The sequence below is a fragment of the Heteronotia binoei genome, chromosome 6 (genome assembly GCF_032191835.1).
Source record: "Heteronotia binoei isolate CCM8104 ecotype False Entrance Well chromosome 6, APGP_CSIRO_Hbin_v1, whole genome shotgun sequence".
Lineage (NCBI taxonomy): Eukaryota > Metazoa > Chordata > Lepidosauria > Squamata > Gekkonidae > Heteronotia > Heteronotia binoei.
This window is the reverse complement of record NC_083228.1, coordinates 112,128,539-112,154,286: the sequence shown is the minus strand read 5'-3', so window position 1 is coordinate 112,154,286 and position 25,748 is coordinate 112,128,539. Positions and strand designations below refer to the sequence as shown.

The following is a 25,748-nucleotide window of genomic DNA, read 5'->3' as shown; positions in this document are numbered from 1 at the left end:
GAACACATGCTACTCAAGGGGTGCGTGTGTGAATTCCTGACCCCAATGCTGCTGATTCCCAACATGGCTCGGTGGTGGTGGGAGACCTGCTGGACTTGCTGACCTTTTCTTGGAATGAGAGCTACCTCTGACCTAGATGGCCCAGGTTAGCCCAGTCTTGTCAAATCTGAACTACTAAGCAGGGTCATTTCTGGTTAGTACCTGGACAGAGACCACCAAAGAAGTCCAGGGCTGGTATGCAAAGCAGCCAATGACAAACCACTTCTGATTGTCTGTTGCCTTGAAAACCTTATGGGATCATCATAAGTGGGCTGCATCTTGATGGTGCATTCTTCCACCACCTCTGAGTAATGAAAGATACTCCATGCCACCCCCCTCCCTAAACATTACCAAATTTTGTTCTGTGCTAGAAATGTGAACTAGGAAATCACTGGAAATCAGTGGACAAAGGAAAAAAACCCTAAAAGCAGATCTTTTCATTATCTTCTCCTGTATCTTCCTGGGGCAGCATGATTTACTCTGCCATATCTGATGAGCTTATAGGCTACCTGATGGAGCTTCCTGCATTAGATACCTGTATGCACTGAGGTTGCTTGAATCAGGGTGATTTTTTAAAGCCTCCAGATTTAAAAAAGGAAAAGAAAAGCAGTAAATCCCTGTTTCTGAGGATCTCTCTTTTGGTCTGCAAGCTTTATCAAATTAAACTTTTCATTTGCATTCTAGCACACAAGTATGTGTGTATGAGTCATGCCACTCCCTTTCTTAGCCCTTTTTCGAGGAGGTGTATTGTATAGAAGTGGTCCTTTGGTACTTTTATGATGGGCTAATTGTTAACCCCTGGGGTTACTAGTGCACAGACAATAGTTACTGAAAGATTTTTTAGTTAAGCAGGACATCTCCTTTTTTATTTGGTATAAAGATAGACACAGAATAATCTCTTTATTGGGGATAATGCCATTAGGTTATTCTTCTTTTCTACTTAATGACCACCTTCACATTACTGACATTATCTCCTTAATTTTGCAGGATAATTGTCTTTGATGCTGAGAAGGAAGTCTCCTAACAATGAGTTCCTGGAACCTGGATAAGAGGAGCTGTCTGCAGTACTGCAGGCATTTCTTGGTAGACAATGGCGTATTTCATGGTAAGCAGGGTGTTATCTTTTCTTTTGCTGGCAGTGTCCTGTTTCTTTCTTCCTGTGCGTGCAGCTGAAATTACACATTTAGTGCCTTCCTAACCCAAGGGGTGCTTATTCTACCTGCAGACAACCAGTTTAGAACTAGATTTTAGTATGCTGATGTGAATCTTTAATTCACAGATGTGTTACACAGTTTTAACAGAAATGCAGTGAGGGTTATGGCAAAATCCATTACCTAGGTGAAAGGTCTTGTATTGATAGATGGCATCTGACAGGATAGATGGCTATCTGACAGCAATGCTGATTCTGTGAACTTAGGCAGATCATGAGAAGGAGGGCAGGACATCAGTGCTTAGTTCTCGTGGCCTCTTCTTACACACTCAGAGAAATGCTGTTCACTGCTTTTGGGTCAGGCAACAATTTTTCTTCAGGTCAGTTTTGCCAGGGATCCTGGAGAAGGTTTTTTGGGTCCCTCCCATCTGCTGGTCTTGGAGCAGAAGTCACTGGGGGTGTGGGGGGAAGTATTTGTGAATTTCCTGCATTGTGCAGGGGGTTGGACAAGATGACCCTGGAGGTCCCTTCCAACTCCATGATTCTATGATATCCTCGTGCGGTCATTCAGACAGCTCTGGTCATTCAGACAACAGCACTTTAAAACTGAGCTCCCATTTCAAGCCAAGTGGACAGTTCAGCATCAATCCAGTTCTCCCTCAACATTGTCATTTAGCCTAAAGGCAATCTAGTAGAGACATCCTTTGGCCAGGTCTTTTATGCCAGGATTATGTAGTGGATGCAGTCTAATTGAAACAGTACATGAATCCCTATCCCTGATGGACAGCAGTGCCTTTAGACTACCAGAGTTTACATTGTGCATTAGCAGTCTCAGCCAGTGCCACTTGTGATGTTGCGCCACTTTTTGTTTTTGCTCCCTGCCCAGGAGGCAGATCTGGCTAAGGCTGGTGGAATTAAAAAATCAAATTGAAGACCAAGGGATGAGTTACTGTAGTATATCTCCATCTCTGTGCCTCTTCCCACGCTCTGCATCCAGATTCCACTCAGACCTCTCTCTCACTGGTGGCATCCAAGTCAGTAGGCGAGAACTTTGGTACATTTTATATTTTAAATTCCACAAAGCAGCAGTTTTCTGATATTCTACCAGCTGAAGTGGGTATCCTGTATTCTGGTTACCTAAACCAAAGGTCACCCATTTTATTTAATCTGAGCTCCTTCTGAGTAATTAAAAATATCCTGAACTATTCCCTTACCCTGCCCATTACCAAGTTTTATTCTGTCCTAGAAACAAAAAATCATCTTGGAAAATAATCCAAAGTAAAGCTACCGGTTTAGCAATGAAGAGGAAAATCCTATTTAAAAAATCCTAGAGTAGATCTTTTCTCAGTCTTCTGGGGATGCACAGCAGTTGACAGACTACTGATGGCCCAGGAGCTACCTGCTTGAGACCCCTGTCCTAGATCCTACCCATGAAAGCAGGGATGGCAGTTGTAGGAAGGGCTACGCTTGAGCACATGAAACTGCCTTATACTGAATCAGACTCCTGGTCCATCAAAGTCAGCATTGTCTACTCAAACTGGCAGTGGTTATCCACGGTCTTAAGCAGAGGTCTTTCACATCACCTACTGCCAGATCTTTTAACTGGAGATATCGAGGATTGAACTTGTGACCTTCTGCATGCCAAGCAGATGCTATGCCCTTAGTGTTTTCAAGATTAAGACTGTGAAAAGGGAAAGTGTACTAAAGCATATTTGCCATAGGGATTTTTGTGCTTCCTAATAACTAGAGATATGGATGCTCCTGATGACTAATTGTATGTAGCTTCAACAATAAGGGAGTATCTGCTGCTCCCTTCCCTAAATGGAAGTGTAGATTATGGGGGGTGGCTCAGAATCCTGAATTGAGAGCCCCATCTAAATTTAGGTGCCTGGATTTTGCTTCTCTTGTGTGACCATATTGTCACAGTTTAGGTCATTCTGCTGGTGCTGGGAATGTCCACTTCTATCATGCTATGCGGTATTGTATGCAAAGGGCTGGGGACAACTGGGGCCTATGCATCCTGCTTTATCTCAGGAGACATCAGCCAGCCAGAGGCCTACACCACCATGTCTTGACTACTATCCTGTGCTTGAAAACTGGGGAAGAACTGTTTGGCCTTTTCTCTACAGCATCTGATGTTCCTGAGATTTGGGTGGGTGGATGAAACCTGTACCTACCTCACCTGCTGGCAAGGATGGTGAAAGAGTAGACCTGATGGATTTCTTGCTACAGAAAGTTTGGTGTTTAGGCTGTTTTGCAGTATTGCACAGGATGACACCTGAGTTTACTGCCAAGTGTAAACTTGATATGAAGTTGTGGTGTATTCTAGTTTTCACAGTAACATACCTATCAGGTAAGCAGCCGTGTATAAACCGCTCATGTTTTTGAAATACATTGTGCTTTCAGATGCACTTCTTAGTTAAAAATACATCTGCTTCAGGTATCACCTTGCATTAATCAGTCTGTGTGTGGCTTATACAGTGGAGTGAGGCACAATAACAGCTCTTTCTGAATACGGTGGGAATAAACCGAGTGAAGTGGGAATGAGTTTTTATCTCTTCAGAGAGCAGTGCACCATCTCTGCGAGCTCTTGACTGCTGCTGAAGTTGTACATTAGGGGGCAGTACAGGATACAAAATCAGCCACTTCATTTCTTTGGGTATGTCTGGACCCATCACTTACAACTCTGCGAAATGTTACATAATTAGATTTTTGTGTCTGGAGATATTGTTAAATGTAACACGTTACAATGTTGTGGCACTTATAATAGTAATCAGAAAGCTGCAAAATGGTACTTCAGCTTCTGGAGCTGAAATGAGAACCATCTTTTACAATTACTCTTTCACAGGCTAGCAGTTTCTCCAGTCTGAGCCTTTTGTAGGGCATAGGGCTGGCTCTGAATGTAAAGTTGCGGTGCAGTGAGCGATTATACCAGAATGGTGTTGACTGCCCATACTTGAATCTGCGGCAGTTCGTTCTCTTTCTAGTGAGGAGGAAGTGATGAGAACAGTGAATAGTAGGGAGAATCCTGAACACCACATATCTATGAATTGGGGTTCAAAAGCTCTTTGGTCTGCTGAAATTGAAAGGTATGTGTGCAGTTTCCTTCCTCCAGCTTGATATATTACCATTCTGAGAATGTGCCATAGTTTATAGATGTATCTGTTGACTGTACAACTTGGCTATGAGCCAGAGGCATGGCATACAGCTTGACTGAGAAAGCCATCTTCAGTTTAAGAAGAAAAGGAAAGCTTTTTTCATCTGCAACTGTTGTTCTCATTTCATTAGTCCCAGTTCTTAAAAACATAAGAACAAAAGAAGAGCCCTGCTAGATCAAACCAACGGCCTTTCTAGTCCAGCATCCTATCTCACACAGTGGCCAACATGTTCCTCTGGAGGGCCAACAACAGGGTACAGAGGCCAAAGCCTTCCCCTGTTGTTGCCTCCTGGCTCTGGGATTCAGATGCTTACTGCCTTTGAATGTGGAACTTCCCCTCAGTTACCATGAGTAGTAGCCACTGATAAACCTATCCTCCATGAATCTGTCTAATCCCCCCTTTAAAGCTGTATATTCCTGTGGCCATCGCTACATCCTCTGGGAGCAAATTCCATGTTTTGATCATTCTCTCTGTAAACTATTTCCTTTTGTCTGTTCCGAATCTTCTTTCATGGGCAAGTACTTGAATCGGTGGTAGTGAATATGTTACTGGCCTTAGACAAAAACCTGGTGGGTAGAGGAAGTTGATTATTGCAAAGGAGAGCATGTCAGTGACAGAATGTATGAGCAGGGAACCCAACTCAAAGACTTCAGCTCCTTCCTGTAACTACCACACCTGTCTGGGTTCAGGTTTTTCTTGACCCAAGCTAGCCCAATCTTGTCAGATCTTGGAAACTAAGTAGAGTCAGCCCTGGTTAGTAGTTAGATGTGAGGCTACCAAGGAAATCTAGGCTTGCTCTACAGAGGCAGGGAATGGCAAACCACCTCCCTTCGTCTCTTGCCTTGAAAACCCTTCAGAGTTGCCATTAATCAGCTGTGACATGATACTATTTTCCCACCAGCACCTTAGACAGTGATGGCTCTTAGTAAAATATCAGAAGTTTTCAGAATCTAGAAATGACTGCCAGAAAAATACTTGAAAATGATGTGCATAATTCTTGCAATGATGTCCATTTTCAAAGCTTGATTCCAGGGGAATCACCTTCTATCTTATGGGTTATTTTTAAAAACTTCATACCTCCTTCAAGGAACTTGTCAGTGGTGTACATGGTTCTTATATCATCTGTACAACACCTTTCTGAGGTAAGTTAAGTAAGATTCAATGGCTGGCTCAAGGGCTTTCAGTGAGCTTAAGATCAGAGTGGAGATTTGAACTTGAATGTCCCAGATCCTAGCCTGATACTTTAATCAGTATGCCACACTTGAATTACTCTACTCCCTGACCCTGGAATATTAACAAATCAGTTCCCTTGACAAAGAAGTTGTGTAGTGCAGCTGAACTGTAGCCCGTGAACATTTGTGGCATGAGACCAAGTGTGATTTTAGACTGTGTGTACGACCAGTGTTTTTTTGTAGAAAAAGTCCAGCAGGAGCTCATTTGCATATTAGGCCACACCACCTGGCCTGGGAGCACATGGCTGCTGCATGGTGGGTTGGGCCAGCCAGAGCCGTGGCCAGCCCAAGAGGAGCTCTGCTTCTGTGGGCTCCAGCAGAAAAAAAGCCCTGCATATGACATTGTTGTAAGTAGTATCTTTAACTGAAGCAATTCCACTGAGGTGCAGACAGCACTTATATGGATTTGGATTTCATTTCCTTTTTGGTTCCTTGTTTTCCACAGAAGATACCCACTTTCATGCTAATTCTGATGCTAATATGGAAGTGTCTTTAAAAAAAGCCACATCTCCCTCCCCCTCTTTTTTTTGTTCTGAAGCTAGCATTACAATTAGCATGAAATAATTGAAATTCTTATCAGCTTGGAAGCGCACAGTGTCACCAGGCTGGAGGTACAAAGTTGAGAATATTAGAGGAAATAATGATCAGATCTCTCTCATATACTGTGAGCAAAATAGGAAATGTTTGCAGTTCACTAAACAGAGATCTCTCCTCTGTCCTTAGCTGATCTTCCAGCAAACACGCTTTGGTGTTTCAGTCTGAGAAGTAAACCATACTTCAGCAGACAGGCATGTATTGTTTCTTCTGTATCTCCTTTTTCTTCTTGTTAAGAACTCTTAAATATTGGTGCAACTTCAGAAGCATGTAAGGAGGGGTTGTGAATATGACTTAAAGAGGAATTGGCATGGAGGACAAACGTATTTGGAGGCCAGTTCCCCGTCACTGCACTGTCTTAAGCTGTAATGTCCCTTACAGTTTAAAAAGGATTCTTTTTGGGGTGGGGTGGGGGTTGTACATGGAGAGCCTGCAATCTGTGGTGTGTGTCCCCTCTAGGTTTGCCACTCAGGTGAACGGCAACAGGTGGCCGTAAAGGCAATTATGGAATATCTATCATCATCTGTTATAGCAGGTGTATATATATCACGTATGTGCACACTAGATATATGTGTACGTATTATATTATCTAACCTGATGGTCTTTCAAAAAATTATTTTATTCTTCCTCTCTTTACAAGCCTCTTGAGTTCTGAATGTTGTTGATAGTTCAGTGTGCCTTTTACGGACATTGCTATCTATATCAGTTCTAAATGGATGCGCTTGTAAATGTGACTTATTGCAGAACTTCAGCCATACTTGTGGTTTGTTGCTGCGGTTTGCTGGCTTGGCTTGGGTCCATTGGTGGAGGTTTTCATCAGAAGAGCTGACTTCCTCCCCTTCCCTTTACTGCAGCAGAATATCACTCCTTTCAAATGTTGCTCCTGGGGGATAGGGGGACTTCTAGGAACAGCATGAAGGGGGCGTTGGAGGTCTGCTGTGAGATGGAGGGGGGAAATCAGTGAAAATCACTCCCCTTCCTTCTGAGCAGAAAGTCTCGATCCAGCTGTCTGTTATAGCCTGGACACACTGGCAGGACTGAGGCAGAACTCTTTTCCTTTTCTCATTGCAGTGATGATAATGCAGTGTTGTTAAATTTCACAATAGAATATTGGGCACAGCTGGGGCCTGGAAGAAGTGCTGTGCAGAAATATTGGTCTTGTCCTCTGCTTGGTGCTTAATTCTGAAAATGGTTGTCTTTGAATAGTTTTTATTTTGTTATTGAAACTAGTGTTTCTGTTGTGCTCTGAGCACAGAGTCAGAGAGCTGGATAATGCCAGCTAGCAACGTGTTCTGTGCATGGAGGCAGCTACTGAAGCCCCCCTGGGAGGGCAGATGTGACTGTTATGTTCATCTGCACTGAGCTCTCCCTGCTCCCAGCTCCGCAAAAGATATGAGGCAGATTTACCTATTTCTTTAGTTTAAATAATGGTTGTGTTACTCATCTAATTCAGGGCCCCCCAGTGTGGTGCCTGTGGATGCCATGGTGCCTGCTGACATCCTTTCTGTTGCCCTGGAAGGGTTTTTATGGTTGCCTTGGAAGTGGGTGGGGGCAGGTAGGGCTTTTGCCCAGCAAGGCTTCTGATTGGCCCCTGGAAGTTTGATGGGCTCTGCAGATTTTTCAAAATGTTGCATTGGCAGCAGCTGCCACCACAACACAAGGATCTTCAGCGTGTGCAGGTGAGCTGGGGCAGCCATTTTGTGACTGTGCTCACTGTACTGCATCAGAGTCCCAAAGGTGCCCATAGGTTCACCTTTGGGGACACCTGGTATAATTGGAAAGGAGCCATGATTATTGATCATGGTTTTTGAGACGAGCCCTTTAAGTATTTGGTGATATAGTTAGATGTTTGGGAAAATTCTGCTTTCCCCTCTCTTTGGTATCTGCCCAGTATCTCACCAAATACACTTATAGTTCTATCATTTCCTCAGGTCTGAATAGGGTTGCCAAGTCCAATTAAAGAAAAATCTGGGGACTTTGGGGGCGGAGCCAGGAGACTTTGGGGGTGGAGCCAGGAGATATTGGGGGTGGAGCCAAGAACAAGAATGTGACAAGCATAATTGAACTCCAAGGGAGTTCTGGCCATCACATTTAAAGGGACAGCATACCTTTTAAAATTCCTTTCTTCCATAGGAAATAATGAAGTATAGGGGCACCATCTTTTGGGGCTCATAGAATTGGACCCTCTGTTCCAATCGTTTTGAAACTTGGGGGGTATTTTGGGGAGAGGCACTAGATGTTATACTAAAAATTTGGTGCCTCTACCTCAAAAAATAGCCCCCCCCCAGAGCCCCCAATACCAACGGATGAATTCCCTATTATTCCCTATGGGAATCGTTCTCCATAGGGAATAATAGAATGCCCAGTAGACATTTCCCTCCCCCCCACGCTTTCTAAAAGGGGGGAGGGCCTCCAAACCAGGGAATCCCCTGCCCCCTCCCTCTCTCTCACACACACACACACACACACACACACACTTACCAGATCTTCTTCCGGAGAATTCTTGCTGTGAAAGCGAAAGCAAAAGAAAGGGCGGGGCTGTTCTCCCAAGCCCTTCCTGCTCCCTGACCAGCCTTAAAGGAGCAGACATTTTACAAACGGCTCAGGAGCTCTATAATGAAGCCTACAGGTATGTTCTCCCCCCCCTCCACCCCCCACCCCCCGCTTCCCACTTCTTGAAGACCGGGAGATGAGGCTGCAAACCCAGGAGACTCCCGCCAGAGCGGGAGGGTTGGGAAGCCTAGGTCTGAACTACAAGTTTCATTTTCACTGGCTACTCTCCAGGTGCTGATGTTCAGATGTGCTGTATGCGTTCTGTGCTCAGAACAGGGTTTTTTTGTAGTAGAAACTCCTTTGCATATTAGGCCACACACCCCTGATGTAGCCAGTCCTCCTGGAGCTTACAGTAGGCTCTGTACTAAGAGCTCTGTAAGCTCTTGGAGGATTGGCTACATCAGGGGTGTGTGGCCTAATATGCAAAGGAGTTCTTGCTACAAAAAAATGCCCTGGCTCAGAACAAAATCCCTGATCAATGTGGGCAACTGGGACTGGGATTATGGCACTTTCTCAGCTTGAAACGTCACAGAGGGAAGGGGGTATTTGCCCTGTTGGGAATCTTAGGTGCAGTCCATGGCTACACAAAACTTCCCAAATGAGGCAAAGTGGTTAGGAGGTGGGATATGTAGTGCAGTGTCTTTCAAACATTCCACCCTTTAGGTAGCACTTGGTATCTACTTTTGTTATCAAGAAAGCTAGCACATATTCTGTAGAACCTCCTGCACATTGCAGAAGCTTAATGTCATTGGGTGTGCAGTCAGTTCACTGGGGCAAGCTTATTAGACCTTTTTTTTTATCCCTGGTGAGAGGATTGCACCTCACAGGATAAACAGTAGCAGGGACTGACAATCTGTCTTCCATTGTCTGGCATTATTGCCTTGAGCCTGCTTTGGTGGGAAGGGCGGGATATAGATAAAAATAAATAAATAAATTATGGATGCTCTTGAGGAGCATCTCTGAAGATCTCCTCCCGTTATCTGAGCACTGTTTGAAAACTACCACTAGAGGCCTTCTACGTCTCTCTAGGAGCAGCCATCAGGCATCTTGATGTGTATGTAGGACGCAGCTTTCCTCTGTGTATTATACCTTGTTTATGCAGTGAATAAACATTCCAAGCATGTTACACTCAAGTATTGCATGACTCCAGAGTCGCCTGAGGGTTCCTTGTCCTTTCTGTTGTTGTTAGGAGAAACTGTTAATAGCTCTATTTGCATGAGATTAATATTCGGATCTGCTTATGTCAGAAATTTTTGCTTGCAGCCCTTCAAGCTGTAGCTGACGTTGCCTGGTACTCTGGGGAGACTCTGTATGCCCTGAAGCCAAAAATGTCAGTCTTTTCCCCACTAACAAAGGAATGCAGTAGATGTGTGCGTTTGTCTATCTGTACAGAGAATGAGGACATCAAGCCAGGCAGAACTCTGATTAGAACGCATAATTGTAGTCAGTACTTTTCCATCAGAAAATCGTGGCTGTTTGATAAAGACACTCAGAACTCAAGCAACACTTTTGAATGTTCAAAGGACTTCTATCCTCTCGGTAGTCTTTACAGGTCTCCTGTTAAGGTAGGTTAGTATTGCTGATGAAATGCTGAGTATGACTTTCCTATGGCCATTGAGAGGCATCATGGTATAGTGGTTAAGAATCATATGCATCTAATCTGGAGAGCTGGGTTTGATTCTCCACTCTTTCTCCATATGAAGCCTGCTGGGTGACCTTGGGCCAGTCACAGTTCTCTCAGAACTCTCTTAGCCCCACCTACCTCATTAGGTTTTCATTGGTGAATTCATGGCAGAGATGAGAGTGAATGCCTCCCATCCCAATTCCTATCTCAGGTTCTCAGCCATGACTAACTCATCCCTTAGAAATGTCTTCAGACTCCATCTCTGGATATCATATCAGTGCAAAGGAATTGCACCCCTAGATTGGGTCAGCCATAGCTCTCGCAGAGCTGTCCTTGAAAGGGCAGCTGCTGGGAGAGCTCTCTCAGCCCCACCCACCTCACAGGGTGTCTGTTATGGGGGAAGAAATTAAAGGAGATTGTAAACCGCTCTGAGACCTTGATTCAGAGAGAAGGGCGGGGTCTTCTTCTTCTAGATGTTCCTCATGACAGCTGGTTTCTGCTGGTGCCATACCTTTTTTGTTCACAGCTGTTTAAACTTTGTGTTGATCTCTAGCTGCTTTTACTGGGGAGGGGCAGAAAGAAACTTCCACTTCTTGGACTCTTCTTCTTCTCTCTTTTTCTAAAAACCTCCAGATGTTAAACAATTCAGTGTGGATTCATTATAGTTAAACTTTACCTCCTACCTATCTAGTTTGTTTTCCCCAATTCTCACAGACTGGGATAAGCTTCTGGTGCCTTGTCTATCATTGTATGACCTTTTCTCAGGCTCATGTTATAAATTCTCTCTAAATTGGGTACTTAGAGTGGTACATGGTGATTAAATATTGTTGTCTTCTCCAGTTATTTCTTGCAGAAGTGCTGCCCTCTGTTAATCAGGCTCTTAAGCAAAATTAGGCTTTGAAAGGGTTTTTTTGCCCCTGATTGTGTAACCGTGAAAGAGAAGGGCTAGCGAAGCAGAAAATTAGAAATTATTGTGAGGCTGCAAGTCTTAGTGCTAACAAGCCACATCCCCGTTTGTTGATAAATGAAGAACTGTAATCAGAGAGGTTACACTGTACAGTTTTCTAACTTCTTCTTTTAGAATATCTCCTAAGCATTTCAAACTTTTCGCCTGCTGCTCTGGCACACAGTACAGATAAATCCACACCAGTGGCTTGTCTGCAGGAATGTTGCCTGTTCCACAACTAACATACCACTGTTTGTTGTTTGATGTTAAAGAAAAAAGCAGTCGTTATTTGCTAAAGCTTCCTTGTCTGGTCACCTAGAGCCAATGTTTTTTCATTATGAACAACTGGTCAAGTAGCTATTTAGAAGCCCAAGATAGGATTGAAATCTTGAAAGACTAAGGCTTGGATCCTAAACTTGGATCCTAAACTTCTGTGCTGCTTGCAGGCGGCACTTCTGCTTACGCAAGAGGAGGGCAGAGTTCTGGATGACTCTGGTCAATCCTGATTCAGAGATAGGCATGCACTTAAGAAACCCTTGGCATCTGGTTAGCTTTCCTGTACCAGATTATTTAATTCCTAGCCAGAGGTATACCTCAGTCACACTATAGAGTCACTATTTGACAATCTCTGTTTAGATCAGGGGTGGCCAAACTGTGACTTGAGAACCCCATGAGGCTCTTTCACACATATTATGTGGCTCTTGAAGTCCCCACTGCCCTCTTGAACAGCTTGGAGAAGGCATTTGGCTCTTTAAATCACTTCTTCCAGCCAAGCCAACCACTAGCTTGGAGAATGCATTTAAAGTTAAAGTTGCTTTCTTTCTTTCCCTCTCTCTCCTCCCCCTTCTATTATCCTTCCTTCCTTCCCTTCCTCCCTTCCCCCGTCAAATATGTGATGTTCATGTCTCTTGGACCTCAGATATCTGACTTTATTCTATGTGGCTCTTATGTTAAGCAAGTTTGGTCACTCTTGCCTTAGATTCGAAGGTTGTTATATGAAAGTGTAATTGTTGTGTTCCTTAACATAGATTAAAGTAACAAGGCATTATACCACCCATCCACTGTTATTACATAGATAATTAAAGGTGAACAATCATATGAGTCCCTAAGAGTCCCCAAAAGCAAGCAGGTCACAGCCAAGGTGCCGCTTCTGAGAAGCTCTCAATCATTGCAACTTCCTGTATCGATAGGATTTTAAAGTAATCTCCTAACAATAGCTAGCTTTCCCACTTTGTAATGGTGCACAGTCTTGGCCAGGGATGGCCAAACTTGCTTAACATAGAATAAGTGTCAGATGTTTGAGAGTCACAAGACATGAATGTCAGGTGTTTGAGAAGGAAGGAAGGAGGAAACAAAGCAAACAGATGGGGGAGAGAGGAAGGAGAGAAAGGTGGAAAGAAAGCAACTTTAATTTTAAATGCATTCTCCACGTGAGTGCTGGGGGCTTCGAGAGCCATGCAATATGTGTGAGCCACTTGTGGCTCCCAAGCTACAGTTTGGCCACCCCTGGTCTTGGCTGGCTCATTATTTCATAATTGCAAACACCATACAACATTATGTTTACTTAAAATAACTTCTTAGAACAGATCAAAAATGTTTGTTCATTCATGATACTTTTTATCGTAACAAAGACTATTTAAAAATAATGTTCACATTTTTTGCATACAACCTTCAACTAGTACTCCCATCCTTGAATCATATCTTCCCTTCTGTGAAGTATAAAGGTTGGACATGCTTACAGTTCTCAAGTCCTTCTGTGTCTGGGCCTCAATAAATTGTATCTATTGGTAATGGATTAGATGGCTTCTAATCTTCACAGGGCCATCTAATTGTTTCCACCTTGTCGTCTTCTTACAGATTTTCAAGTCTCTTCTGTTTGGATCTCTAGACTCCCTTCTTGGCAGGCTTCCCTGAGAGCCAGATTTGTTCTGATTCTGTGTGCCACAACATTTTCTGTGATCTTTTTGGTCAAGTCTAGCAACTGTTCTGTCCATACCTGTGATACCAATTTTGCGTCTCCTCCCTCTCCCCATTGTAGTCCCCTACTTTGTCCACTTGATGTTCCTGAAGGTCTGTTGATCCATGGGGGAACATTGCCAAGGGGCACAAATGGCTGCAATGGGAGGGAAGAGGGAGGAAAGCTACTTAGATCCATGCAGTGTTTGATGATTATATTGCTCCTACATTCACAGTGTTAGGCTGCAAAAAATATACAGTAGCATTGGGGCAGCTTAAAGGCTAACAGGCTTTTATTCCAGTACAAGCTTTCATGAGCTAGGACCCTTTTCATCTGAAGAAGTTGGCTCTAATCTAAATTTATGCTGAAATAAAATCTTGTTAGCCAATTAAGTGCCACAAGATTCTAATTTGTCTTTTTGCTGTGGCAGAATCAACCACAGGTGCCCCACTGGAGAAATTAGATTGGTGATTTGTATGAGGCTTGCTGAGAGTTTTTTACTTACCTGTTAGGGGTTTCCACCACCAATTAAAGGGGGCTGATTAAAAGGTATAAAGGTTGCTTTCCACAGGAATCCCAGGATTTTATAGTCACATGTCTTTTGCCTCCATATTGGATTACTCTTTTAGCGGCTGTGTAGTTCGCCATAAAACCTCAACTTTCATTAATAATAATGTTCTTGTCTGTGCATTTGAGGCCTCCCCCACATTTATTGCTCACAAAGCTAAGGGTGTGCCTTTAACTGCAGATCTGATTCAGCGAACCTTGCACCAGAATGCTAATCCAGTTAGCATCACCGTAACACCTTAGGACAAGGTGGGTCGGAAGAAATGTTTGATTTTTAGTAATTGGTGTCTCCCAGCAGCCAAGGGGACAAAGGGTAATTATTTTAATGATATCTGAACTGAAATAGGAACGGCAGCCTATGGTATGTCACTTGGATCATCATTGCACAATTTGTGGTACATATTTGGTTTGCTTTAATGCAGTGCTGAATTGCCAAGATAAATATTTCTGTTCTTAAAGGCTGCTTGGCAGTCTCTGTTGAGTAGCTTCCTCTGTGTGCTGCTGTTGACAGCAATTTCAGTGAAAGCGAGCAAACCTGGGAGGAGGGAGATAGCATAGACAGCATATGCCTAAGCAATCCAGCCTTGTCCACTTGGACAGGTGTTGCAAAACAGGATTGCTGTTCTTATCCTCCCACCCCACCTCCCGCTTTCTAGACAGGCTAAGCAGAATCTTAGAGGCTTTCTTCATGTAAGCAACTGCTTCATATCCTACTTTGATTGACAGCCTTGAGGATTTGGCATAAATCTTACATAAATCAATGTTTGGGTTCTCTCCCTCCCCACTTTCAAGATGAATAAAAGCTGGCAGTCTTTCTTCTCCTGTGGCGACAGCATATGCCGTTTGAATTTTTCTCAGTGTTTTAATTGGGGTTATTTGGTTTCCCCTGCTGATCATGAACCGTCTTCTAGGTTTGAATGAGAAATCTCAGAATCTTAATTCCAGTGCCTTCATTCAGTGGTGTCACAAGACAGAGGTTCTTGTGGTGGGCAGGATCCCTTCCAAGGAGCCCTTCAGCCTCACACGTGCTCTTCTTTCCTCCTTAGCACTGTGGCAGGCATAGCCCTTAGCTGCCTGACATCAATCTGGTTTTAGGGCTTGATTGGCAAGGCCCCACAGCATCCTCCCTAGCTCTCAGACAACTCCCTCTTTGGTCTGGGCACATTCTGGCGCATGGCTAAATATGAAGTGTGAAGGACCCATGCAGACTTAACAGAACAATTAATTTATTAAAGAAATACTGCAACAATAGATGGAATAAACCAGTTGCAAAAGCAAAGTATATGCACATAGGCTATGTTACAAAGCAGGATATGTTACAAAACCCTCCAGGAAAAGAGGTTTCCTGGAAAGCAATAACATTTCTCTAGTATGACTTATCTGACTGGTTTTCTACCATTGTTTTAATAAATGAGCCGCTTCAGGTCAGACTCCACCTCATCATGATCAGCTCCCTCCAAAACTATCCTCATGCTTCTCAATGGAGGATGCTCTAGGTAGGAATCACCTGAAACTCTGTAGCTTTTACCATAACATTTCTGGTGAATCCTAGAATGCCCTGCAGGGTTGCAAAGTCCCCCGGCAACTGCTGGTGGAAGATTTTTAATCGCATGCAGAATGATGACATAACCCAGCAGTGACGTATCATGCCGGGCATGTCACACAGGGATGCTCTAGGAATTTATGGGAAACTCTATGGTTCCGCATGGGGATACTGTAGCACAGGGATGGCCAACGGTAGCTCGCCAGATTTTTTTTGCCTACAACTCCCATCAGCCCCAGCCAACATGGCTGATGGCTGGGGCTGATGGGAGTTGTAGGCAAAAAACATCTGAAGAGCTACCATTGGCCACCCCTGCTGTAGCCATTTGGGGGCAAACTCTATGGTACCAAAGAGTTTTTCCTCAAATTGCTAGAGCATCCTCATGCTAAACCCTAGAGTTTTCTGCAAATTCCTAGAATGTCCCTGTGTGACGTGCCTGGCATGATACGTTACTTCCAGGTGCCGCACACTCTGCATGGTGATGGGACTCTTTGGGGAATGGGGATTCCCCAGGTGGCACCTCCCTGCAGGCTGAAGTCCCCAGCTGCTAGTCTCTAGTTATAGGAAATGATCTTTCCTGAGCCCAAGTATAGTCAGATTACAAGCAGCAATAGAACCTATCTTACTTTCCCAAATGAAATTTAGAGACTGGGTGGAGGAGTTAGTTGTAGCAGGTGACCAAACATGCCTTAGATGGTTAAGGAAATAGTAAGGAAAGCAATTTGTTAAGGCTACCAGGGATAGGCAGGCAGGCTACCAAGTACAGATGCTTAGATAGACACAGCAAGAAAATCTGGGCCTAGTTTGACCTGGATGAGAAACTGTAGCTTGCCTGATTTTAGAAGGCTGATGTGGTATTTCCATTTTACCAACTCTGCTGTTAATATGTTACATCAGCATCTTGTATAAAATTCAGCAAGTTGCATAACATTGTGCCTGACAACTTAGAAGAAGAAGAAAACTCCAGTGGTTGTGTCACAGGAAGGGTGATGTTGCTCTTGAATACCAGGACGCAAGTGAGGTATTGAATAGAGATCTGTAATAAATTGATCACACTCCATGTACAACTTTCTGTGACTCCAATACTGTTGAATGGAACATGGTTCAAAATTCCAAAGGTCTGGTTAACTAGAAATTGCCCTCTAATTTTCAGCATGAGTTTTGTTTTATGATCAGTTTGTAGCCATAATCTCCACTGTGTACATTGAAGTAGAACAGCCACAATAAACAGACACAAAAGTTTAAGGTTACTCTTGATTCTGCCAGTTCAAGACAATTCTTTATGGAGAAGGATCATAAATAGTAATTAGTATTGGCATTAGTAACAGAGGGTAGCTTTGGATGTTACAAGAAGCACCAGCAAACAGGCAGAGGGGGAAATTTGTACTTCAGTGTACTGTGCTGCTATTATAATTTCCAGAGGGGAACTTGTGTGGGGAAGAAGAAGAAGAAGAAGATATTGGATTTATATCCCGCCCTCCACTCCAAAGAGTCTCAGAGCGGCTCACAATCTCCTTTACCTTCCTCCCCCACAACAGGCACCCTGTGAGGTGGGTGGGGCTGGGGAGGGTTCTCACAGAAACTGCCCTTTCAAGGACAACCTCTGCCAGAGCTATGGCTGACCCAAGGCCATTCCAGCAGGTGCAAGTGGAGGAGTGGGGAATCAAACCCGGTTCTCCCAGATAAGAGTCCGCACACTTAACCACTACACCAAACTGGCTCTCCACAGATTTAAGTATAGACACAGATTTACATACAGCTTCTATGTTTGTACAAAGTCAACTCTGTCAATGTTTCTGAAAACACTAAAAGCCAACCAGGTGGATGGTGGGTTGCTTCTGCTGCTATTTCCCATGTGGAGGGCTGTTTGCAAGCATATCTCAGAGTACATAGTGCCATGTAGCTTCCATTCAGTAAGGTGAGGTTCTTGTCTCCGCACTACTTATTGATTGGTAGGGAAGGTAGTAAAATTTGCCTCAGAAGACTGGGTCATCATCATGTAGGGTTGTCAGGTCTGAATGCTGCACCAGCAGGGGGTGGGAGGGAACTTCTGAGAGTGGGGCAGAGTGCCACAACATGCTGACATCACATGGCAATACTTTTTGGGGGGGGCAAAAATCTATGGTAAAAGCAGCCTCAAACCATGGAGTTTGCTGAAAAACAAGAGTATCCCCATGTGATGTCCTCGATGGGCTGATGTCACTTCTGTGTGACTTCAGCACATTGCATTTATTTCTGGTGACATCACTGCTTGAGGGTGGGATTTCTTCCCACCAGCCGGTTGGGCAGAAGCTGCAAAATCCCAAAGGATTCTCCAAGTGGGGAATGGCAATTCTCTTGTCGTGTGATGGCATGCAGCCTACAGTGCATTAAAAATGGCCACTGCATAGTTGATGGTTATATATATCCATCTGATTTCCAACATGGAATAAAAATTAGTTTATTTTTGTTGCCATCCTGTCAAAATTGTTGCCAAACACATCAAACATCTGTCCATTTCTGAAAGAAAGCTTTTAGCAACAGTATGTAGCCTTGTGTGCATGTACATATATGAAAAGGCCTTGCTAATCATGAGGAGATATGGTTTCCAAATACTGAGGTTATTTTGAAGATTTTACTCTCCTATAATTTGGTGAATGTACTACTAGAATTCTAGATAAGGCTTCACTTAGGATAAAATCGAAGATATTCTTCACTGTCGGAACAAAAGAAGATAATTTTCGCTATAGCGAGAAAAGTTGAGGCAGCTTTTCCCCTTGTGTAGCTATGATAAGGAATACTGGATATATTCCGGCAAAATGAAATTTTCTGAAATTAGTTTATAGATCCTGAATAGTTAAAAACATGCAGTCATTGATGGCTTATAGTATGTCACTCAACAGAATATGATTATCTCAAGACTACAAAAGAGGCCAAAAGTACCGGTGGCTTATTGTGCTACTTCACTTGTCAGATGCACTGTAGAACACAAGGGCTGAATGAAAACTGGGTAGCTGGGGACCTATTTATTTGTTATGTGGAGTGGAGTCCATGTGGGATACATCTGCTTGTTTCTGTGAAACAGATTGATGGCTGGTGCTTCTTAGAACTCCCTGGAGTGTATAGCTACCCTCAGCTTGCAGCCTGGATTGGAACAATCCTGGGAAAGCTTTGCTGCTTGGTTTTTGTTTTTCTGGCCCTAAGGATAAGCAACTGCTGTTGAAATAGTGTGGGTAGCAGTGTGTTGGTGGTCACTAGAAGAAAAATGACTGAGGACATACCAGACATATCATGCCCTTTGCAGGTACTCGTAAATGTTGCATTCATCTGGTAAGACCCTGAGAAACTGAGAGGGTGAAGAGTTGCTGCTGCTGTTGCTGTCCCTAAGCATGTTGTCCTCTGCTGCCTTTGCCCCTTCTGAGTTGGTTGAGACCCACAGGTTGGAAAACACTGCAGTAGTCTAGAACACTTGTCTTGTGTTGATGACTTGGGATCAAACTGGACTTCAGCTGTTGCCTTGATTAAATCAACACTGAGAGCTAGTGTGCTGTAGCGGTTAAGTCTGTTGGACTAGAATCTGGGAGGCTCAGGTTCAAATCCCCACTCGTGCCATGGAAGCTTGCTGGGTGACCTTGGGCCAGTCACATTCCTTCAGCCTAACCTACCTCACAGGGCTGCTGTGAGGATAAAATGGAAGAGAGGAAAGTGATGTAAGCAGCTACAGATCCTCATTGGGGAGAAGGGAGGAGTATTAAGTAAATGAATAAGTCCACTGATATGTCTCTGCTAGGACTGACATAAGACCAAAGAGAGATGATATCTGTTCACATCGACGGTGCTGTTTATTACCCAAGATGAAACCTACATATTGATCCTTTGATTAAAAAAAATCCATTAAAATTATACTGTAGTCAGATCTGGCAGGCCCCATGTTCTAGCTGGCATGTTTTCCCGTCTGCAACCTGTTGGAGGGACAGCAGGGACTCCTTGCTGGCAATCTGATGTGTGCCAGGTGTCTCTACTGAGGGAAAAGGAAGTAGATGGCTTCATAGTGCCAGTCCAGCTGCCAACACACTCTGGAGATCTTTTGTGCAGTGTATACTCCTGGCTTCTGTTCTTAGATTTTCCAAGGTTTCTTGAAAGATGGCAGGGTAAACACCTGACGGGATTTGTGCTCTCTGTCTGGCTTTGCAAAAGAGGAATTCTAAGTAGCAGCAGGTGGACAGTTCATCTCTAAGTATACCCAACACCCCCCCCCAAAAGGACCAGCTGAATTATATATTTGAATGAAACATTTTGAGATACTTCCAGAATAAAAAGTGCATTGATTGCTATAATACCAGATTGATTGAGAGCTGAATAGAACCTTAGAGACACCCACTCAAGGTTGTTTAAGTTTCTTATTTGTTTAATAGTGGAAAGTATGAACAGGTGCCTGGAGATAGTTTTGGGGTAGATGAGTGCTAACAAGCTGAAACTTAATCCCAGCCAACCAGAGGTGCCACTGATGGGCAAAGGTTTGACGTAGGAACTGGGATGGTTCTTGTTCTGGATGAGGCTGCCCTCTGTCTCAGTGAGCAGGTTCATAGGTTGGGGATGCTCTGGACTTTGCCCTCGTGTTTGATAAAGAGTTGGCAGTATGGACAGGCACAAATTAAATTATGAACCAGGTTTCATCACAAACCAGGCTTTGTGATCCCACCTAGTTCACAATCTGACTACAAACTGCCATGGTTTTTGTGGTGGTTAAGAACATAAGAGAAGCCATGTTGGATCAGGCCAACGGCCCATCAAGTCCAACACTCTGTGTCACACAGTGGCAAAAATTTTATATACACACATACACTGTGGCTAATAGCCACTGATGGACCTGTGCTCCATATTTTTATCTAAACCCTTCTTGAAGGTGGCTATACTTGTGGCCGCCACCACCTCCTGTGGCAGTGAATTCCACATGTTAATCACCCTTTGGGTGAAGAAGTACTTCCTTTTATCCGTTTTAACCTGTCTGCTCAGCAATTTCATTGAATGCCCACGAGTTCTTGTATTGTGAGAAAGGGAGAAAAGTACTTCTTTCTCTACTTTCTCCATCCCATGCATTATCTTGTAAACCTCTATCATGTCACCCCGCAGTCGACATTTCTCCAAGCTAAAGAGTCCCAAGCGTTTCAACCTTTCTTCATAGGGAAAGTGCTCCAGCCCTTTAATCATTCTAGTTGCCCTTCTCTGGAATTTGGTTTGTGGCCCCAAGTGAAGGGATGGCTTTCCCTTTACTCCTGGAAGACTGCCTCTTCTGTGGTGCAACTCTGGGAGGGAGGGGGGAATTTAAAAATTTCCTTCCCTTCTCTTGAGCTACACCATCTGGGCAGATGCTTTCTCTTCAGTCCTGGAAGCTTGCAGCAGCTGCAGTGCAACTCTGGGAGGGAGAGGCATTTAAAATTGCCCTCCTTTCTTCTTCAGAGCTGTTTTGCCTTGGTGCATGCCTCCACAAGTGAAGGGAAGGCAGTCTTCCTTCATTCCTGGAAGCATGCCTCTGTTGTGGTGTGACTGTGTGTGTGTGTGGGGGGAGGCATTTAAAAATCCCTCTCTCCAGAGCGTGCCTCCCCAAGTGATGGGATTGTAAATTGCCTTCCCTTCACTCCTGGAAGCATGTTGCAGCTGCAGTACAAATCAGGGAGGAAGGGGGAGGCATTTAAAAATACTCCCCTTCAAGAACCTTCATGAACCTTACTTAATTGGTTCAGAAAGTGGAGAAGTTCATGGAGGTTCATGAATCATGGTTTGTGTGATACGGCATTTATATCCCGCCCTGAGCCATCTTTGTGGGAAGGGCGGGATATAAATAATAAATAATAAATAAATAAATAAATAAACCTCCATTTTCCTGGTTTGTGCCCATTTCTAGTTGGTAGCTTTGGCCAGGGGTGCCTCGCTTTGGCTGATGAGCCAGCTGCTGCCTTTCCTGGGCAGGAAAGTTCTTACCACTCTGGTGCATGCCTGATAACATCTCGGTTAGATTACTGTAGTGTGATCTTTATGGGACTGCTCTTGAAGACTGTATGGAAGCTACAGTTCGTATATAGAATGCTGTAGCAAGAATACTGGCTGGAGTGGGTTGGAAGGACCATTTCACTTCAGTCTCGTTACATCTATTCTAGCTCTCGATTTACTTCCAGGTCCAATTCAAGATGCTGGTGTTGACCTTTATAGCCCAGTGCAGCTTGGGGCCACCATACCTGAAAGACTGTCTACCCCCCTATGTTCTGGGTTTTTGATTGACAGGTAGACTTACAACTAATTTATGATTGAAGTACTGAGCCCACTGCAGAAACAAAGGAATGTTCCCTAGATGGAAACAGGAATAGACACTGCACAAATGGATCACTGGATGAAACCTACGGTGACTTTCCAGTCTCTGGCCCATGTCATTGCATAGTATAGTAAGTGTGACAAAGGCAGCCCTCGCAGGTTTGTGAGAATGCTGGATGCTCAGTTTTAAGAGGTTTACATTAAATTTACTTGCTTACATTAAATTTAGGTTTAAGTTTAGAGCCAGTGTGGATTAGTGGTTAATGTGTCAGTCTGCAATATGGAAGGTGTTGGTCATAGGGCTGCCAGCCTCCAGGTGGCACCTGGAGATCTCCTTCTATTATAGTTGATCTCCAGGCAACCAAGAACATCTCCCCTGGATGAAAAGGTTGTGTTGGAAGGTGGACTCTGTGGCATTATATTCTGCTGAGGTCCTTCCCCAGCTCCATGACCTCACCCCCCAATCACCCGGTATTTCCCAGCTCAGAGCTGGCCACTCTTGCTCAGATTCACACTCTGTTGTGAATCTTGTTGGGTGACCATGGGGCAATCATGTCTCTGATGGAAGCCTATATCACAAGGTTATTGTGAGGCTAAAATGGGAAAAGGGAGAACTATACTGGAAATCATTGATTTCTATCCACCTTGATCCGTGGTGACTATTGTGATTTTCTCTCATTTATCACTTGCATTAAAGATTGAGGAATATATTTAGGTAAGGAATGGCTCTGCTTGACAAAAAATTCTTGTACAGGAAACTGAAACCTATATAACTGCTAGCTAATGAAACATGGAAGAGCAAGTATTATGTCAGGGATGTAGCCTGCCTAATACTGATTTGAATGTTCCATCTATTCCTCTACCATCTACCGTGACCGGTAATGTTTCTGAAAGCTCTCAAACAGGGATCTTCTACTGTTAGAGGTATATTTAATTCAAGATTCAACATAGGGTTAAGTCTGTAGGATTTACTATTCTATTGCTATATTGGTTGAGGTCTAAATCTTATACAGATTTGTATGAATGCATTCCTGTAATACAGAACTTTTCCATCCACAGATACTTTTGTCTGTGGTCACTAATTGTGGGAGAGTCTGAGGAAAGAGGACAGAATCAGTTTTGTTTCTAAACAATGTGAGAAGATTTTGAAGGTTTTGGATTTATATCCCGCCCTATACTCTGAATCTCAGAGTCTCAGAGCAGTCACATTCTCCTCTACCTTCCCCCCCACATACAACAAACACCCTGTGAGGTGGGTGGGGCTGAGAGTGCTTTTACAGCAGCTGCCCTTTCAAGGACAGCTTCTATGAAAGCTATGGCTGACCCAAGGCCATCTCAGCAGATGCAAGTGGAGGAGTGGGGAATCAAACCCGGTTCTCCCAGATAAGAGTCCGCGCACTTAACCACTACACCAAACTGGCTGAAGGGAAGCATGAATCTGGCAAAAGAGTAAGTAGACAGGGAGAGTAGCAGCAGTAGGAGACCATGGACACTGAGAAATATGAGCACAAATTGCTCAGTTGTTCAGACCAGAGGCAGAAGGTCTCATAGAAGTATTTCTAGCTAGGATCAGGAGAAGCCAGTGGGAAGATCTGGGCAGGGGACAGGATGTGAAACTTAGTAGAAAGTATCTAAGAGGATGGGATGACCGGTCATCTACTTAGGCCAGCATATGGTATGAGAGCAAAAAAATCACAACTTCTGAAGTCAATTATTCAAAATGTAGAACAAACAGTAGCACCTTTAAGATCAACGAAGTTTTATTCAGAACGTAAGTTTTTATGTGCATTCACACTTTGTCAGATGATTAAATGGGGTACAGTGAGCAGTGCTACATATAGCTGGTGGGCAGTGGTTAAGCATGCAAAATAGTACAGTTAGAATCCAATGGCAAAATAGTGAAATTAACACATTGAAAGAATAACATTTCATCGTCTGACAAAGTGTGCAGGCACACAAAAGCTTACATTCTGAATAAAACTTTGTTGGTCTTGAAGGTGCTACTAGACTCCAACTTTGTTCTGTTGCTTCAGACCAACACAGCTGCCCACCTGGATCTATTCAAAATTTATTAATTATGTCACTGTTTTCCCCTATAACCAGTTCATAAGATGGGCAACCCAATAGGGATGAAGCAAGATTTATCCTATTGCTTATGGTGTTTCATGTATCTCAAACTGGAGGCAAGAAGACAAGAAATGTTGTGTCCATATAGATTTGGCCACAGCTGTATTCAGAATATGTCTCTAGATGGAACATTCATCTGACCCAGTACAATTTTCCATCAATATGAATAAAAATGTTCAAACTGCAAAAGTCGAAGTGTGTGTGCACAATTGGTGGTATCCAATGTGAGGGACTTTTGAGAAATTTCTTTTCTGGGCTGGGTTAGCAGTGGAGATCCATGAATTAGATGCTAATAGAATCTGTATCATTTTTTAAAATTTATTTTTATTTTTTTGGTATTTTTGTGTGTGCGCGCATGCACATTTGCACGTGGAAGTCAGTGGACCTCTGGTGACTGACCCTTATTGGGGGCCTGGAGGATATTCAGGCAGGTGGATGAATAAGCCTGCTGTCCTTGCCTCCTGACTGGATATTTCAAGGACAGTCGCTCATCCAAGTACTAACTACAGTTGACCCTGCTTATCTTTTGAGATCTGATGGGATCAGGCTTGCCTGGGCTATCCAGGTCAGGGCAGAGAAGCTATATCGTAAAGTGCATTTATTTTATGAACTTTGTGATGGGTAGAAATTCAACAGGTCATCTCACCCTCTGGTGCCAAGAAGTGACACTCATTGAATTTCTGCCTGTTCATCTCACCCTCTTGTCCTTTGTGTTTAGAGCACATAGGCTCATATAGATGAAAAGGAAGATAAACCTATGTGCTTACAATTGTGATAGTTGGGTTTTTTTTGCTGAAAGTTAGATAACCTTACTTAAAGTACGGATGGCTCATTATGTATTTTCAGTATCCCTCCCAGCACATTTAGTGCCTGCCTCATGTTGTTAAGAACCTCTGTGGAAAGCTCTGAGTAAGCTGTAGTTCCTATCTGTTTCTTTCCACTTCATGAAATCCCTCAGTTAGAGATGCTGAGACTTTTTTTTTAAGTGGGATTCTGTTTTCTTTTCATCTTCAGCATTCAGCTTGCATCACTCTTCCTTTAAAAATACAAAATGTGGCAAAGGGGGTTATCTTCTTCTGAGATGCAAAGGCATCCTTGACTCAAAGACCACCCCCCTTTTTCTTTTTTTTTAAAACAATGCTTCATGCACAGTCTGTGCCTGGAGGATTTAATCATTGCACTGTGCATGCATGTCTCATACCAAAAGTGGTCACAGCTCCTGCATTTCCACAATAACAGCTGCACCAGCCAGAGCCTTCCAGGTTTCCCTTCAGACTAGTGCTCTTTTCTCCCCTCCTGGTGTGCAACAAAGTTGCTCAGAATTACCTTTTTGGATTTTTAAAAATAATTTTCAGTCTTCCTGAATTCCTGATATGGATAACAGAGACTTCATCGTGTGTGATCATGGCCAGGATTGGCAAAGTTCTTGGATACTTCTAAGAATTGCATTGCAAATATATGATCCCTAGAGATGTGAGTGAATTTTCCTCCAGGGAGGATTTCTATTCCGTCTGCCAATAATGCATCACAGTTACAAATTTAATGGCAGATCTCAAAGTGTATAAAAATTTAAGCCCGGAAAAAGGTAAGAATTTTTGTAATGAATGTTAAAACTATACTGTTGAATGGTTGTAGTACAAAAAGCTTTTAAGTCTTTGGGAAATGGCATGAATACTTAATCCTCTGCCTTCATCTTGTGTGTTAAATTGCTTAATGAATATTAAGTTACCATTTGTATTGGACATTTACAGCAGGTTGTGATATGATTATTGATGTGATTTAATATTTCAGAGATGAAACACTGAGGTAAGGATGTTTTCCTTTCTCCTTGATGTAGGTCAGAATCTCAGTCCAAGATTTCTGTGCTTGCATGTAGAAAGAAGGTATTGCTCTGCCCCCCAGGTTTGTCCTAAAAATTATTCCTAAAAAATCGGGGAGCTTCCACGTGCACTATGGCATTAGTGTTTGCA

The 25,748-nt window shown here is 43.4% G+C and overlaps 1 protein-coding gene across 1 annotated transcript in view; it reads left to right on the top strand.

Moving 5' to 3' along the window:
* Window positions 1-1,022: 1,022 nt before the first annotated feature.
* PLCH1 (phospholipase C eta 1) overlaps window positions 1,023-25,748 on the top strand; it is a 165,010-nt gene continuing 140,284 nt past the window's right edge. Inside the window, exon 1 of the mRNA XM_060242369.1 lies at window positions 1,023-1,144. Coding sequence (XP_060098352.1) covers window positions 1,066-1,144 — 79 coding nt within the window. The 5' untranslated portion in view covers window positions 1,023-1,065. The remainder of the gene's footprint in view (window positions 1,145-25,748) is intronic.